The 14046-nt window shown below is 44.2% G+C and overlaps 2 protein-coding genes across 4 annotated transcripts; both read right to left on the bottom strand.

The window, feature by feature from the left end:
• Positions 1-785: 785 nt before the first annotated feature.
• LOC124060977 (E3 ubiquitin-protein ligase RNF14-like) lies at positions 786-5838 on the bottom strand. The gene is made up of 7 exons (XM_046392435.1): positions 5304-5838; positions 4640-4770; positions 3572-4543; positions 3227-3305; positions 2754-2969; positions 2005-2177; positions 786-1870 (listed from the first exon to the last, which is right to left on the bottom strand). The coding sequence occupies exons 1-7, from the start codon at positions 5455-5457 to the stop codon at positions 1727-1729; spliced, it is 1869 nt and encodes a 622-aa protein (XP_046248391.1). The 5' UTR covers positions 5458-5838; the 3' UTR covers positions 786-1726.
• A 670-nt stretch (positions 5839-6508) lies between these two features.
• ankmy1 (ankyrin repeat and MYND domain containing 1) lies at positions 6509-13106 on the bottom strand. 3 transcript variants are annotated; one of them, XM_046392179.1, is made up of 21 exons: positions 12720-13106; positions 12310-12456; positions 12012-12206; positions 11694-11738; positions 11376-11614; positions 10994-11210; positions 10719-10757; positions 10596-10637; positions 10315-10460; positions 9585-10137; positions 9307-9491; positions 9038-9209; positions 8811-8951; positions 8617-8724; positions 8411-8518; positions 8184-8306; positions 7895-7996; positions 7497-7650; positions 7326-7404; positions 6975-7129; positions 6509-6828 (listed from the first exon to the last, which is right to left on the bottom strand). In XM_046392179.1, exons 1-21 carry the CDS (start codon positions 12939-12941, stop codon positions 6632-6634), a joined length of 3369 nt encoding a protein of 1122 aa, XP_046248135.1. In that variant the 5' UTR covers positions 12942-13106; the 3' UTR covers positions 6509-6631. The 3 variants fall into 3 exon arrangements, with proteins under 3 accessions (XP_046248135.1, XP_046248133.1, XP_046248132.1); XM_046392177.1 differs by having other exon boundaries at positions 9307-9488; positions 10596-10757; XM_046392176.1 differs by having other exon boundaries at positions 10596-10757.
• Positions 13107-14046: the final 940 nt, after the last annotated feature.

Here is a 14046-nt window from a genome sequence, read left to right on the forward strand (position 1 = left end):
TTTCCAGGCTAGAGGACTGTGGGTCAGAAGGACAAACAGTTGTTTAGACATTTACGAGGAAGTGATGACCCCTGTGTGGAAACTTGAGTTTTCCTGGAAGGGATACAGACACAGACAGCGCCAGAGAGGGCCAATATTTTCTGGCTTGATATGAAAGACAGCTGTAGACTCCCGATCATGTCTCAGACAGCCTGGGGACATGCTACAGTGGTCTTTGTTCCACTGTTATGACAGGGCAGTGGAGGAAGGGAGGGGAAAGTTTCAAAAACAGGAAGTCGATCACTGAGTTGATTCAAAACACCCAGTAACTTTACCTGCAGGGTGAAGGGAGTTACAATGTGTGTGTTTCTCAAGAATAAGGGCTGATTAACCACCTGTGAGTCAACTGATAAATGTGACTGTGTAATAATCGACCTTTTTCCTCTTTGCTCAAAGGTTGTTCAGAGTGCCAATAAGTAACTCAGATGACTTTTGATGATAAAAAAAGAACATTTAAATCTACAACAGTCCCACTTGGAGTTTAGCTTTATACAACTATGAACATCAGTGGACTGGGAGGCTGCTTAATTGCACTTTATAATTTAAACCTTCGTTTTCACGTCTGTGCATACCTTGTGCTTAAAGGGGCACATGGTTTTACCTTTATGTTAGTGCTTCTGTTTGACATCTGGTTTGGTTCACTCATGCAGCAGTACAGCAGTGAAGCTGCTGCACAGTTAAAGAACAGTTCATCGGATGAAAACGGCCACATACGTGACAGCTTAGTCACTCAGACAACTGAAGAGTAAACCACAATAACTTTAATAATCAATTTGTCATGTAAGTAACTTTTTATTCTTTCACCCAGTTTCAGTTTCTAAAATGTGAATATGTGCTTGTTTTATCAACCTGATCTGACAGTAAACAGAACATGTTTGTAGTATTAATTGCTAGATCGATTGAAAATGCAAACACTTGTCAGCTGCAGTCTCCCTCTGTCTGCAGAGTACAACATGCCTTCAACCTGCTGAAGACAGCCCAGCCTCATCAGAGAAGCAGCACATGCTGTGCCGCATCACCTTTAGCCTAAAGAAGGAAAACCCCTTCACACTCTGGTTACCCTGATCGTAACTGGGAGTTATGGCTTTCATATGAATGCTCAGACTTAATTCAAAGAAGGCACGATGGATGATTTTATCATCATGGATCATGTTACATACGTGTCACATTGTTTGTCTTTGTTTATTGTTATTTTATTACATTTAATAATCTTAACTTAGAATTATAAATTATAAAGTATATGTTGAAAAAAATGCATTTTGGATAGAATCAAAAGGGGAACTCACATGAAGTAACCCGACAGTGTTTGAGCTTTGTCGTTCTTGTTATTCAGCCCCCTCTACTGGTCATGACGCAGCATGAACCATGATTTTGTGAATGACTGTCAAGCTAGAGCAGAAATCAGTGACACTATGATGTTAAATATTTAGATTTCTGGAATTTCTATGTCTTTGGCTTTTTTTTTTTGTATAAACTGTGACTCAGTCAGCCCGTTTATAACAAAACACCATGTGGACTACAATGTTTATAGTGTAGAGATTAAAACTGTTGAGATGATCAGTGTTAGAGCATGTTCCACATCATAGCTTTTTTTTTTCTTTTTCTTTTTCAAAGTGCAGATTTGAACGTGTGCAAAATTTTGCTGACTCCATCCCCTCGCTGCCTGGCGATGCGAGTAGCTGAAGGACTAAGGCTCCTGCTGTTGGTAGAGGGAGCAGCCGCCGTCCTCAAAGTGTTCGCTTCCGTGAGGTGGGGACAGTTTGGCGAGGCAGGCCCAGCAGAACATCTTTCTACACTGAGAGCACAACATTACGTTGCATCCTTCGTTCTTCTGCAACACAAAACACAACACTGCATGCATCAGCAATGACGCAGCGGCCCAAAGCAGGAAAACAGCAACGTTCTGTCGTCGTTTGTTGTTGTGAAAATGTGTCTGTGTGCATTAACAGGTGGATGAATGAGCACCTCTATTCTCCAGAAGCAGTGAGGGCAGTACTTGCTGTTGAGGAGTACCCAGTCCTCACTCAGGTACTCCGTCATCGTGAGCTGTAGCATCTTTCGGCTGTATCTGCTCTCCAGGAGGTGCCTCCTCTCCTTACTGCCATCGGCATAGTCATCCCACAGAGCTTTCATCCCCTCTGAGACACACACACAGCGACACTGCTTCAGATACTCGTCGACACACATCTGGGTCCACACAGACGAGATGTTCAGTCCACCAACGGGACTGTGATTAGACACTGGCCAAAGGTTGCTGCAACCTTCAGCCCGTCGCTTACAGTTTAATCAAAATCGATCAGTTGGATCATCTCGTTCCCCTAAGATGAATTCCTCTCTGACCGCTACCAGATAAGAATATTTTAACGTCTGGAATAAACTGATACACCTCTCGATGCATATGAACGTTTGTAGGTCTTGAAGAGCTGCTAATCATAAAACAATAGTTTTCCTGCTGCATTGTGTTGCTTCAGATGAGGAAAAACTGATTTTTAGGCATAGAAAATCTCTATTTAGTGTCTTCAGTGAGACTGAGACATCTACACACAGTTTACTCCGCCTCCTTTTCAATGCTGAGAAAATATACAGCGTTTGTTCATTTCTTTATAAACAAAACAAAGCTCAGGTGAGATGTAAAATATTTTCATGTGACAGCTCGTGTTGTATTCCTTTCAGAATATACTCTACTCAACACTCACACACGCTCGCTTGTGTACCTTGTGATTGTGGCAGATCCACACCGGCTTGCTCTGTGTGTTCTGTGGCCTTCTGTGCTGGCCTGACCTTCTTTCTCTGACAGTCATCTGCCCCGTGGTAGGTCTTTCTGCAGGCGACACAGAAGGCAAAGCCACAAGCAGCGCACATCGCCGCAGTGCTGGACTTGTCCTGAATTACAGCCGAACCACAGGACTGCCGGGGACAGTACACCACATCTGAGAGGAGAGACGAGCAGAGACTCTTCCGTGAACCCATTGGAAAATAAAACGAGATTTTCCTTAACAAGAAGGCGCTAAAAATTTCTGTCTGGTTTGTTAATTTAGTTAATTTAGTGTCATCTTCACAGGTGGCATGAAAAATAGCAGAGAGAGACACACACACTGAAAGAGAAACCCGTCTCTGGTCATTCTAATGTATAAAGGCTTTGAATACACGGCCGGCTTCACAGCAATATGCTGTAAGGCAAACACACCAGGCATGCAGTCCAGGGTGTTCTGCAGCAGGAGGCGATCATAGCGGCTGAACAGCTCGTCCCCTACCAGGCTCTTCACCTAACGTATAAAAACACACAAAAAAAGAGAGCCTGTGAGTTAATCAAAATTAAAAATGGAAGAGATTTCTGCAGGAGCTAAGCTGCATGTCAGAAGTGCCTAACACACATATGCAGAAATTCAGAAATATTATCACCATGACGTAGTTTCTGTCCATGGATTAAGTTAATTTTTTTCACTGCTAAATGTCCAACTTGGTACACAAAAGGTGTGTACATGTGTATATCCACACGACGGCAAAGAGAACAGACAGGTCAGGTCTGTACCTGTGCAGGTGTGGGAGTGGCAGTGCAGTCTGCCTGTGGACAGGTGACAGCCCGGACGTTCCCCTCTGTGATCTGGAGCTTACAGAACTGGGCGAGACACTTCCGGCAGAAGATGTGGCCACACTCGTGCAACCGCACGCAGTCTGAACCGAGCCAGGACATAAAACACACACCACAGTCAAACACCGTGGAGGCAAACTGTTTCTGTTTCTGGGCCGCGTCGTAGATCAGGAGCTGGGAGAGGAGAGCTTGTGACGGAGTCAGAGAGAGGGTTTGCTTCTCTTTTACTCTCGGGTGGACCGGCAGAGATGCAGCTCCTTGTACGCTGTCATCTGGCGGGCCAGAGGAGCTGGAGGGAAGCGATAAAGATGTTAAAACATTCTCTCCATTTAAGAAACCTTCTGGGCCACTTTGATCAAACTGAACAGCTGGAGGAGGCTTTGATTTTCCTTCAGTTGAAGACTGATCATTCTGGCTGTTGGTCTTAAACTCAGCCTCCTTCGCATCTGATGCTTGTGCAGTTTGGTCAGAATCGTGAGAGGTCTCTTGATAATCCGCCTTAGGCCCTGAGTGTGCACCATTCTGGCTGACTTTGCTGTGGCGAGATGGTGAATTATTTTGATGAGCACTGGAGGAGTCTGATGCCACAATAGAATCTGTGAGGCTATGGCCTGAGGTTGAGGGATTTCGACCATCAGCAGGAATCTGCATCGGATGCTCTACTTCACATGGATCTGAGACATTACAACTTTGGTTATCGGTGTCTCCTGACTTCTTTGGTTCTGAGAGAGCTTGTAATGAGTCCTGGCTATAGTTCTGGGTGCTGTGTTCATCAGAGGGCAACTCGAGCAGAGTATGGATGTCCAGAAACCTGAGGGCATCTTCTTTAAGAAACTGTACCCAAGTGAAGAGCACCACAGCGCCTCCGGTGTCCTGGTAGAGAGCAGTGAGCTGAGCACACAGTGCAGAGAGCTGTGGGAGGAGAAGGAAAATGGACTGATGAAATCTTCACGGACCCTCTGCAATCTGCTCTCTGTGCGACACACACTGGAAGGTTTTAGGCTTTACCTGTGTGTGTGTTAGCCAGCTGCAGGTGAGGGTGAAGGACGGAGGGGAGGAGGACGGGTAGTCCTCAGGGAGTTCAAAGGTCAGCAGCAGAGGAGGGAGGGATGATATCTCATACTGCAAGAGCGATTCATCTTGGAGAGAAAAACAGCAAGATCAGGATTCAAGATCAAGATTTCTTTTAAGCAATTTAACCATTCATATCACTGCATCTGAGTTTCAACCGTGTCAACAGTGTTTTTGTTATTTTGGACGTTTTTCAAAAAACACTTGAACATTACAATACTAAGTTTAGCAGGCTACTATACGATGAGGATTCTCAAGAACGCTTGATTTTTAATTAATAGTGTGCATGCGAAGATTTATTTATTTTTTGGTTGTGTTGCCACGCAACGGACAAGCAGAAGTAAACACAAATCACTAATCACTTATGTAAACATAAAAAACACACGCCTATGACGCAGTATACTGACATTATCTGGTCTTGTCTTGCCAATACACAGTCCTGATATATACATGAATGCATATATATAGCTTTCTAGTTAGCTTATAGCTAGATAGCTCATATAGCTAGCTCTCTAGCTTTAGTTTTCTGTTATAATCCACGCCCTTCTATTCGTGTCAATACAAAGAAAGCCAAATGTTTGCTCCAGCCGGATTCTGTTACCTTCTTTCAGTGCCACATTGAAGTGTGCACACAGCTCAACAGACACTCGGATTTCTCCGGCAGCCTTCGGCTCATCCCGGACAAACTCCTCCGGACCTAAAATACTCTGGAGGGCGAGCAGTTCGTCTTCCTGCTCCTCCAAGTCCGCACTCATTCCTCCCGTTCCGGCCCCCGAACAGTCTTAACAAACTCCACTTCCTCTCAGCGCTGACTGCGAAACTGGTTGTTCCAGAAAAGCTGATGCGTTTTTGTTTCCTGCTGGAGTTTAGCTTCGTGTAAACGTCTGTAGCTGCTTGTGAAGTCTTAGTGTGTCTGCCAGCCTTTTCCTGGTCTGTGGTTGTCCGTCCCTCTGTTGACTCATCTGGGTATGATGCAAGGCTAAGGATCAAGAAGCAACGTCTGTCCGTAGTGCTGCTGTTCTGTTGTTGCTGTTATGCTGAACGGGTTCGTATTAGTCATGTAACATTCAGGGTCATTATGTTAAACACACTTTCTTTAATAATAACAACCCGTATGTTATTTGAATTGCGAATTTAAGAAATATTGTGGATATCAAGGAAATGTAGGCTTGACCGTGAAAGCACATGTAAAATAAAGTGGCAGAATGTGACAACAGTACAACTTTGAAGTATTTCTAATTTATTTGAGCATCTCCATTTTACTTAACTTTATACTACACTACATTTCACAGGGAAATATTGCAGTTTTTTTTACACCACTACATTTATCTGACAGTTGTAGATACTACTTTTCTGATTAATGTGTAAAGCATACTGCATTGTAAAAGTCTTTTGGTCTGTGACCCTCTCTCTTCTAAACCCCTAAGATGGTTTCATTTAAACAAATGGTTTTATTGTGTGGTGTTTCACACACACACACACACACAAATCAGAACGTAATACATTCTAAAATACTGTTTTTTTTCTTGGAACCATTGGATGACGCAAGTGCAATGTTTGTCCTGGCGCTACAGGAAAGACCAGCCGAGACGTTAGTGTTTGGTGCTGAAGGAGTGGAGAAACAGAAATGGAAATAATTGTCTGTGGGGAATGGATATGTTCAGCACGTTGGAGTCTGATATTGTTGAGTGTAAAACAGTCACAGGGTCACTTAAAGAATTATGAGTCAACCTCTTGGCACCGTAAACATCCACAGCAAATGTCACCGTCATCAAGCCAATGGTTATCAAGGTATCTGGACCAAACACGATAAGAGAATTTATTATGGAAGAAAATCATCATTCAGTGTTCAGCCAAGTATATAAAGTAATGTCAGGCAGACAACATTGTAGTTCAGCTGTTATTGGGTGTGTGTAATGTTAGTGTCCATCAGTTACAGCTGTAGTTTTCCTTCAGGTTGACTGGGCCCTGTAAGACCTTCTCTGCCACGCTCAAGGGCTCGGGGACTCTTTGGGATTTGACACTCCAGGCCCCGGGGAGCGTTCTGGATTTCAAAATGGCACTCAAGGGCCTTGGGCCTTTTTGGAATTTAAACACAATCCTCTTCTGTGTGCCCTCTGCAGATGCTGGGTGGAGAGAGAAAAAGAAACAAAGTATTTACATGTTGTGTTTATCCAAAAGGTAAAAACCAAAGTAGTAATTCCCAGAGCCTGTCCAAAGCGTAACTTTATGGTGTTGTCTGGGTTAGCTGAACCGAGACCCGGATTCCCACCTGACACCCGGATGCACTCGTCTTTGTGTCTTTCATCCCATGCTTTCAGTTTGCAGGTCCTGGAGCAGTAGAAGACCCTGTGGCAGCGGCTGCAAGCGGTCAGCTTCACAGACACAGAGCGACCGCATTGGTAGCAGAACTTTAACACTGGTTTCCTAAGGAAAGATTGACACACACACGCACACACAGATGGAAACAGGCTGCTGAAAGATTTGTATTTCTTTACTTTGCCTCTCAACTCTGGGGCAAAAATTAGGATCTGAGCTGTACAAAGTACAAGTTCTAAAGACGAGGAACAGAAAAAGAAAAGGACAACATGAAGGTGCATTACATGCATGCATGTGTGTGTACCTGTGTATTTCTGTTATGGGTGGTAGAAAGGAAATGGCACTTTTCCCCGGGTACACAATCCTTTCAGTACTACTGCTGCCTGTTACACACACACACACAGTATGATTTACAGCCATACTCAAAACCACAGAATAACAGTCAGATGTTTTTGCCTTTGAAGAACACAAATACCTTGTCGTTCTCGGTCTGAATTCTCCCGCTCCCTCCGGCCGGCAGTCTCTCTCAGCAGCTCTCCCATCATTCTCAGCAGTTGGCGTCGTGCTCTGAATGTTTGCCTCTCTCGCGTGTTCAGAGCGTGGAAGGGAGTCTTAGCAATAGTCACGTCCTAGATAGTAACATATGGACAGTTATTCAGATTAAACTATGAAGTGAAGAAGAAGTAATCATTGTAGTAATAACAAATATACACATGGAGGGGGGCCAAATATTTGAAACACCTGTCAATATAATGCAGTTTAATATAAATTACCATCAGCTATGGCTTCGAAAAGAACCACAAATCCTGATGATGTTTACAAAAACATGATTTACTGCAAGGTTTTTGGATTTGAACTGTGTAGGTGTGTTACCTGGTTGAAGCAGTAGTACGCATAGTCGACTGCAGTTCCCACAACATCACCCACTGTAACTGGCATCATGATGTCAACACCAGCCTTAGCTAACATTTCCAGCTGCACACACACACACACACACACACACACACACACACACACACACACACACACAATTCAATTCATTTTTCTAAACATCCAGGCAGGCCTACAAAATAAACTTAGAAGCATATTCTTTTTTGTAACATTTCAAGAACTGAAATAAACATTATCTATGTGTATGGCTATTGTGTACTTGTGTGTGTACCAGCTTAATTCTGTTGCCGCCCAGGTGGTAGTTGATGTTGGCGAGGGCACAGAGGGCACTGCCCACCCTGCGGCCCAGGGGGATGTTGGGATCTGCGCCTCCGTTCAACAGCTCCTCCACTGCCTGGGCAGAGAAAAGAAACAGGTCCAAGACACATGAGGCTTTGTGTGTGTGCGCGTGTGTGTGTGTGTGTGGGTGGGGGGTGTTAGGGTTAAGTAAGGTGTTACCAGGTCATTCCCAGTTGCTATAGCCAGGGAGAGAGGTGAGTGTCCACTCCAGAGGAGGTCTGTGCTTGCTCTGTGGGAGAGCAGGAGAGCTACCACCTTACTGACATTCTGCAAAATAAATAAATAAATAAGAAACACAAAAGTCACTTAAAATGGACAACACTGATGTTGACGTGCAGGTACGTGAATGTGCAGTATGTACTTACCTGGTAGTCGCTGTCTCTCTGGCAGGCCACATGCAGAGCTGTTCGGCCTCCTTCTTTGAGACGTGGGCTCTCAGATGCGCTCAGTGGCTCCTGGTCCTTCATGAAAATCTGTTTAAAAAAAAAAACAAAAAAAAACTCTTACTCTTCGTAACTGTCCATCAAAGAGCTTCAAATGTAAACACACACACACACACCTTATCTGGCTCAAAGATCTCGTTGTGGTCGCACGCCTGTGCGTCTGGGTCGGTGACAGAGTGGAGCAGCAGCTCTGTGATTCTGGGACCTGCTGAACCTGGCAGTGCTGCAGCTACATGCAGGGGATACAGGCCTTTCCTCTGCAAAAAGGGGGAGAGGTTTAGGGGGTTAATAGGAATTATGGCTACAGGGGGGGTTCATTTATTTTTATTTATACAATTCCTGCCTCAGGTGGAAGGGGAATATCTGTGTGAGCTCCGCACAGCAGGAGTCTCCTGACGGCCTCAATGTCAGCTGCCATGATGGCTAAAAAGAGGACAGGCATAGGGACCCTGGACACATTGGGGTCAGCACCCCGTTCCAGCAACAGCTTCAGGGTGTTCAAACGAGCACGGTGTCTGGCCGGGCACACAACACATCAAATTTACATAGAGAAACACAATCAGTGTCATCAGAACAGACTAATCAGGACAGGGAAAAAAAGGCAGAACTGACTCAGTTTTCATGGCAGCCATTTTGCGCACAGTCTCCTGTGTGTCAGGGCGCTGAGGAATCCCTGTGCGACTCAGCGCTTCGGCTGAACGCTGCATCACTTCCTCTGTGACCTGGATGTTATAGCTGCTGACAGAGCAAGCAGAGTCAAAGGTCGATTTTGGGGTCCGTTCTTTGTGTTTGCCCTGCTGCAGAGAGAGAGTTGACGAGACGACGGTGAGTTCAAACAAGCACCAGCGTATCAAAGCAACAACGGGAAGTTGACCCTGTGTGTTATATACCTGAACTCTTCCTGCTGCCTTAGCTCGACAGTCCTTCCACTGAACGCTGCCCACTACAATGTGACCATCCAACACCGATATGGAGCGCTCCAAACCAGACACACACTCACTTCCTCTCTCTTCTCTCTCGTTTATATCCTCTTCATGAATATTCCTTGCACTGTTCTCAACGTCTTCTTCATCCTCCTCCCTCACCTCCGTATCCTCTTTTCCTGATTCTGTTTCTCTATCTTCCTGCAGCTGCTTGAATTCTTTTTCCTTCCCTTTTATCTCACTTTCTCCATTTTCACATGTTTGATCACATCTGCTATCCGTCTCTAATTGGTCCTTCTGATTCCTTTTTTCTCCCTCTTTAACCTGTCCCTCTCTCTCTTTGCAGTCCTCTTTCCTTGCTTCTCCCTCTTTCTCCTCTCTCTCCTCCCCCTGTAGGTGTTCAGTCTCTGAAGGCATCTCGGGTTCATTCACGTCAGGCCAGCGCTCACTGATGGGTTCACTGTCTCTGGACACTTTACTGCTGTGATGTAAGATGGACTCTGCTGGTTCTTCTGCTGACCTGAAAATACCACAATAAATAGGTAACTTAAATTAACACATCAGCTTGTTTTAAGGAAACATGTAAGTTCATGAGTGTCAGTTACTTTGCTTTGTCTCAGTTTTTAAAAAGTGGGAGATATCAGCTGGATACATGATGTATAGTTTCTGAAGAAGGTGATATAAGCCGCATTCTTACTGGTCAGAGAGGAGAATCCAGCTGGTCTGGCGGCTCGGAGCTGTGTTAGCCGTCTGAGGTCTGTTGTTAAACCTGGGTGTGTCTGCAGTGAAGTCCGCTTGGCTGACCTGGGGACTATTTCCATATCCAAACGGGGAACTCAAATCCTGATGACACATTACAAGGCAGGTTTGATTCATTACTATAATTTGTTCAAATCTCCGTTTCACACATGAACCTTTGAACCACAGATGTAGAAGTGAAGAGGAAACACATAAAAACTGCATTAGGTAGACTCTTACCTGACTCTTGGCGGATGGTTCAGTGAATGTGGTGTGCAGAGACTGAAAAGGGTAGTAAAGGACATGACAAACAGCCAGTGCAGACATGCTTTCACAATTCAACTTGTCAATATCAGCACCCACGTCCAACAGCAGCTGGATCACATCGTTATGGCAGTTTACCTGACAGACACAAGAAACAAAATACAACAATCAAAGAAACAAACAAGGGACTTAAACCAAAGAATCTTTATTTCTTTATCTGTTTATTTTCTTGTAACTGTTGTGTGATTGTTGAATATCTGGCTACAATGCAGGTTTTCCAGCCTGTACTGGATAACAATCAAAGAGCAAAAGAATGAACAACTGAATAAATAAACAATAAACAATAAGCAAAAAAAAAATTAATAATGTTTTACTGTGGCAGCGATCAGTGCAGTGTGTCCCTGTGAATCTGCTACATCAGGGTGGATCAAACCGGTCTGGAGGATCTGTGAGACAGCCTGCAGTTCCCCTTGGGAGGCGCACTGGATCAACAACTCTGAATTGACTTCCAGAGGCCCTTTAGGACCAAAATCTTCTCTGTTCAGAGACAGAACAGCGCCAACATCCCAGCCCACATTTTTAACCTGCAGTCTGAGACAGACAGACACACACACACACAAACATATAGGCCTGTCTATAAGCACACACAACATTTCACCTTACTTGCAAAAGTGTTTACAGTCATACCTGTACATGATGTCTGGTCCCATTATAATGTGTTTTGGTACCAATATTCAAACAATATTATTGTCTAACCTGTGTTTGTATATGTGAGCCTGCATTCGGGCCTGTAAGGGCAGGGCGGAAAGCGGGTCTCGCTCATAGCCTTGGTACGAATGGGGGTCTGGCTCCCACAGCTCGCCATAAAAGCGTTGATCCAACTCTCTCCTGCGGCCAGGGGGTAGCGGCAAGTGATCACCATCTGTTGAGTAACTTTCAATGCCCGGGGGGAGGATAAAATCCTCGTCTGACAGAAGATCGCTGTACATAGCCACCTGAGGATAGGAAATTATGTGACCTGTTTTGAATGACATCGTAAAGCTCATATAATTGTCCATTATAACAGTTCTGTACCTTGGAGTCTGTCCTGGCTTCTGTCCCGAGACCACTAGTGGGAGGCTGGCAAAGAGAAAAGAGGAGCAGAGAGGTTCTTACAATTGAGAATATTTTGCAAATTTATAAGTATTTAGTGACATTTGTTTGATGGCTATGTTTTGGTAGTACGACAGCTGGTTTACATGTTTTTGGCTGCTTAAAACATTGTTGAGGCTCGGATCTCTGTTCTCGCAACAGTAATACAGGATCATTTCAAACCAAATCTGTGTATAAAAATGACGCTGAAGGTGTTTTGCCTGGCGTTCACCTGTGGTTGAGACAGCAGTCGGCCTTTACCTGAGTCAAAGAGTTTGTGGCGGCAGCTGGGTCCATGTACGCAGCATATTCAGGAAAGTTCTTCAAGCTAAAGCCCTCCTCTACAGAGGCGCAGAGCTTTAGCAGGCGCTCCCCGAGCCAAAGACCCACATCCTTACACCCATCTGGGTAACTCATCACACCAGGACCAAACCTCTGGTCATTGCGGTACAAACCCTGAGAGCAGGGAGGAGGTTCATTGCTATTAACTGATATTTCTAAGCTAAAAAATCTGTTGAAAGGGCTGCAGTCCATCCATTCATCCATCCATCTGGTTTACCTCAAAGGTGGCTCCATCAGGAAACAGCTGATGTCCGTATCCTTCCTTTCTGTTGAGGTAAAACTTGCCAGTGAACTTGTGGCCTGTGGGCCAGCAGTACTGCCCGTCCCCATGTCTGTAGTCTTTGTAGAAAGAGCCCTCGTAGTACTACACAAAGCAGCAGACAGGGAAATGAAAAAGTGACTTGCTTTGTTTAATTTCAGGGGAAAAAAGGGACAAGAGGAAACAAAAAATGACATTACATGTATGTAAGAGCTTTCCACAGGTAACACGCAACATACCATAAGAAGACGACTCATTATTGTCTATTTTTTTCAAAAATATAAGTTCCTAAAATGAATTCAGCTAGCAAGCTAATCTAACAAAAAGGCTCTTGATATCTCCACGTGATTCTTTGTCACAGTAATTACCTCTCCACTTCTCCAGGTGTATTTTCCTTTGCCGTGTTTTAACCCGTTCACAAACTCTCCCTCATATCTGGAACCGTCGTGCCACTCCTGAACACCGAGCCCTTGTCTTCTCTCCTCGCCGCTATGAGCTCCTCCGGGGCCGATGGGTTGCGTCCCTGCCCCCGGCGGCCACGCACCACCTCGCCCGGGATGCACCGCAACACCTCTGGAGGTCGACAGCATTTCACTCCGTTCTTAAAATTATTCACCCGAATTCATTTGAGTGCAACAATTAATATATTTATTAATTAACGTTAGAATGAACAAAGAACTAAGACGCTAAAGGATAAAACTTCAGCGGTCAGAAGTCAGATTTGAGTTTTGACTTTTCCCGTGGGCGCTGGTTGTCATGACGACAGTAGACTCCTGTGCGGGTGGGGTTGTCGCGCATGCGCCGCCATTTCTTGGCGTTATTTCATGCGTTTGTCAGGGGTATTAAAGGTTTTAACGCCCATTTATTTATTATTTATTAATTTATATGTATATAAATGTATATAAGTACATTGTATATATTTGTATATAAAAGTGTATATATTTATATATGTAATGCAAATCACCCGTGTTTGGTGACCTTGGATTTAACTTAAAACTCACATTACTCATTAATGGTACTCAGTTCCTTAAATAGTGTATTTGGAGATCCATGACAGAAACAAGGGAGCCTTCAGTCTGGGGACCCCCTCATAGACTGAAGGCAGAGTGGGGTAGTTAAATTTAAACAGTAATGAGAAATAAAATGAGAGTAAGTCATTGTCAGAGAACAGGGATATCCTTGTTAGATGTTAAGTGGTCCTCTGTAGAGGTTCAGTGGAGCAGGACCACTTCATGAGTGGGCGTGACAGCTCAGTCACCTGACACTCTTACCTGTAACTGACACCATCAGCAGGATGATGTACGAGTTAGGTGGTGGAGGATGACAGTAGTCGACATCACATTTATCAATACAGCATTATTAGAGCTGTGTTGACAAGCGACTCTATTCCATATATTCTTCAGTATATATATAATTCAGTTTAATGGTGCTTGGTATAAGTGTTTGGTAAATCTACTCCACTTCTCACAACCTGCTAAAATGTTTTTGGTTATTCTGTTTGAAGTTTTGGATAATTAGTGGTGTGTGCAAAAGCATAAGACTAGCCAGGACCAGACAATAAAACAACAGGGCTGTCATTTCTATGTAGGTGTTCTTATTTCAATTTTAACTGCATTGATTTATTAAATGAACATTTTCCTGGGACAAAACCTCAGCGACCAGCAGCATTTTTGTATTTATATGATACAAACCTTA

This window comes from Scatophagus argus, chromosome 6, assembly GCF_020382885.2.
Source record: "Scatophagus argus isolate fScaArg1 chromosome 6, fScaArg1.pri, whole genome shotgun sequence".
Classification (NCBI taxonomy): Eukaryota; Metazoa; Chordata; class Actinopteri; family Scatophagidae; genus Scatophagus; species Scatophagus argus.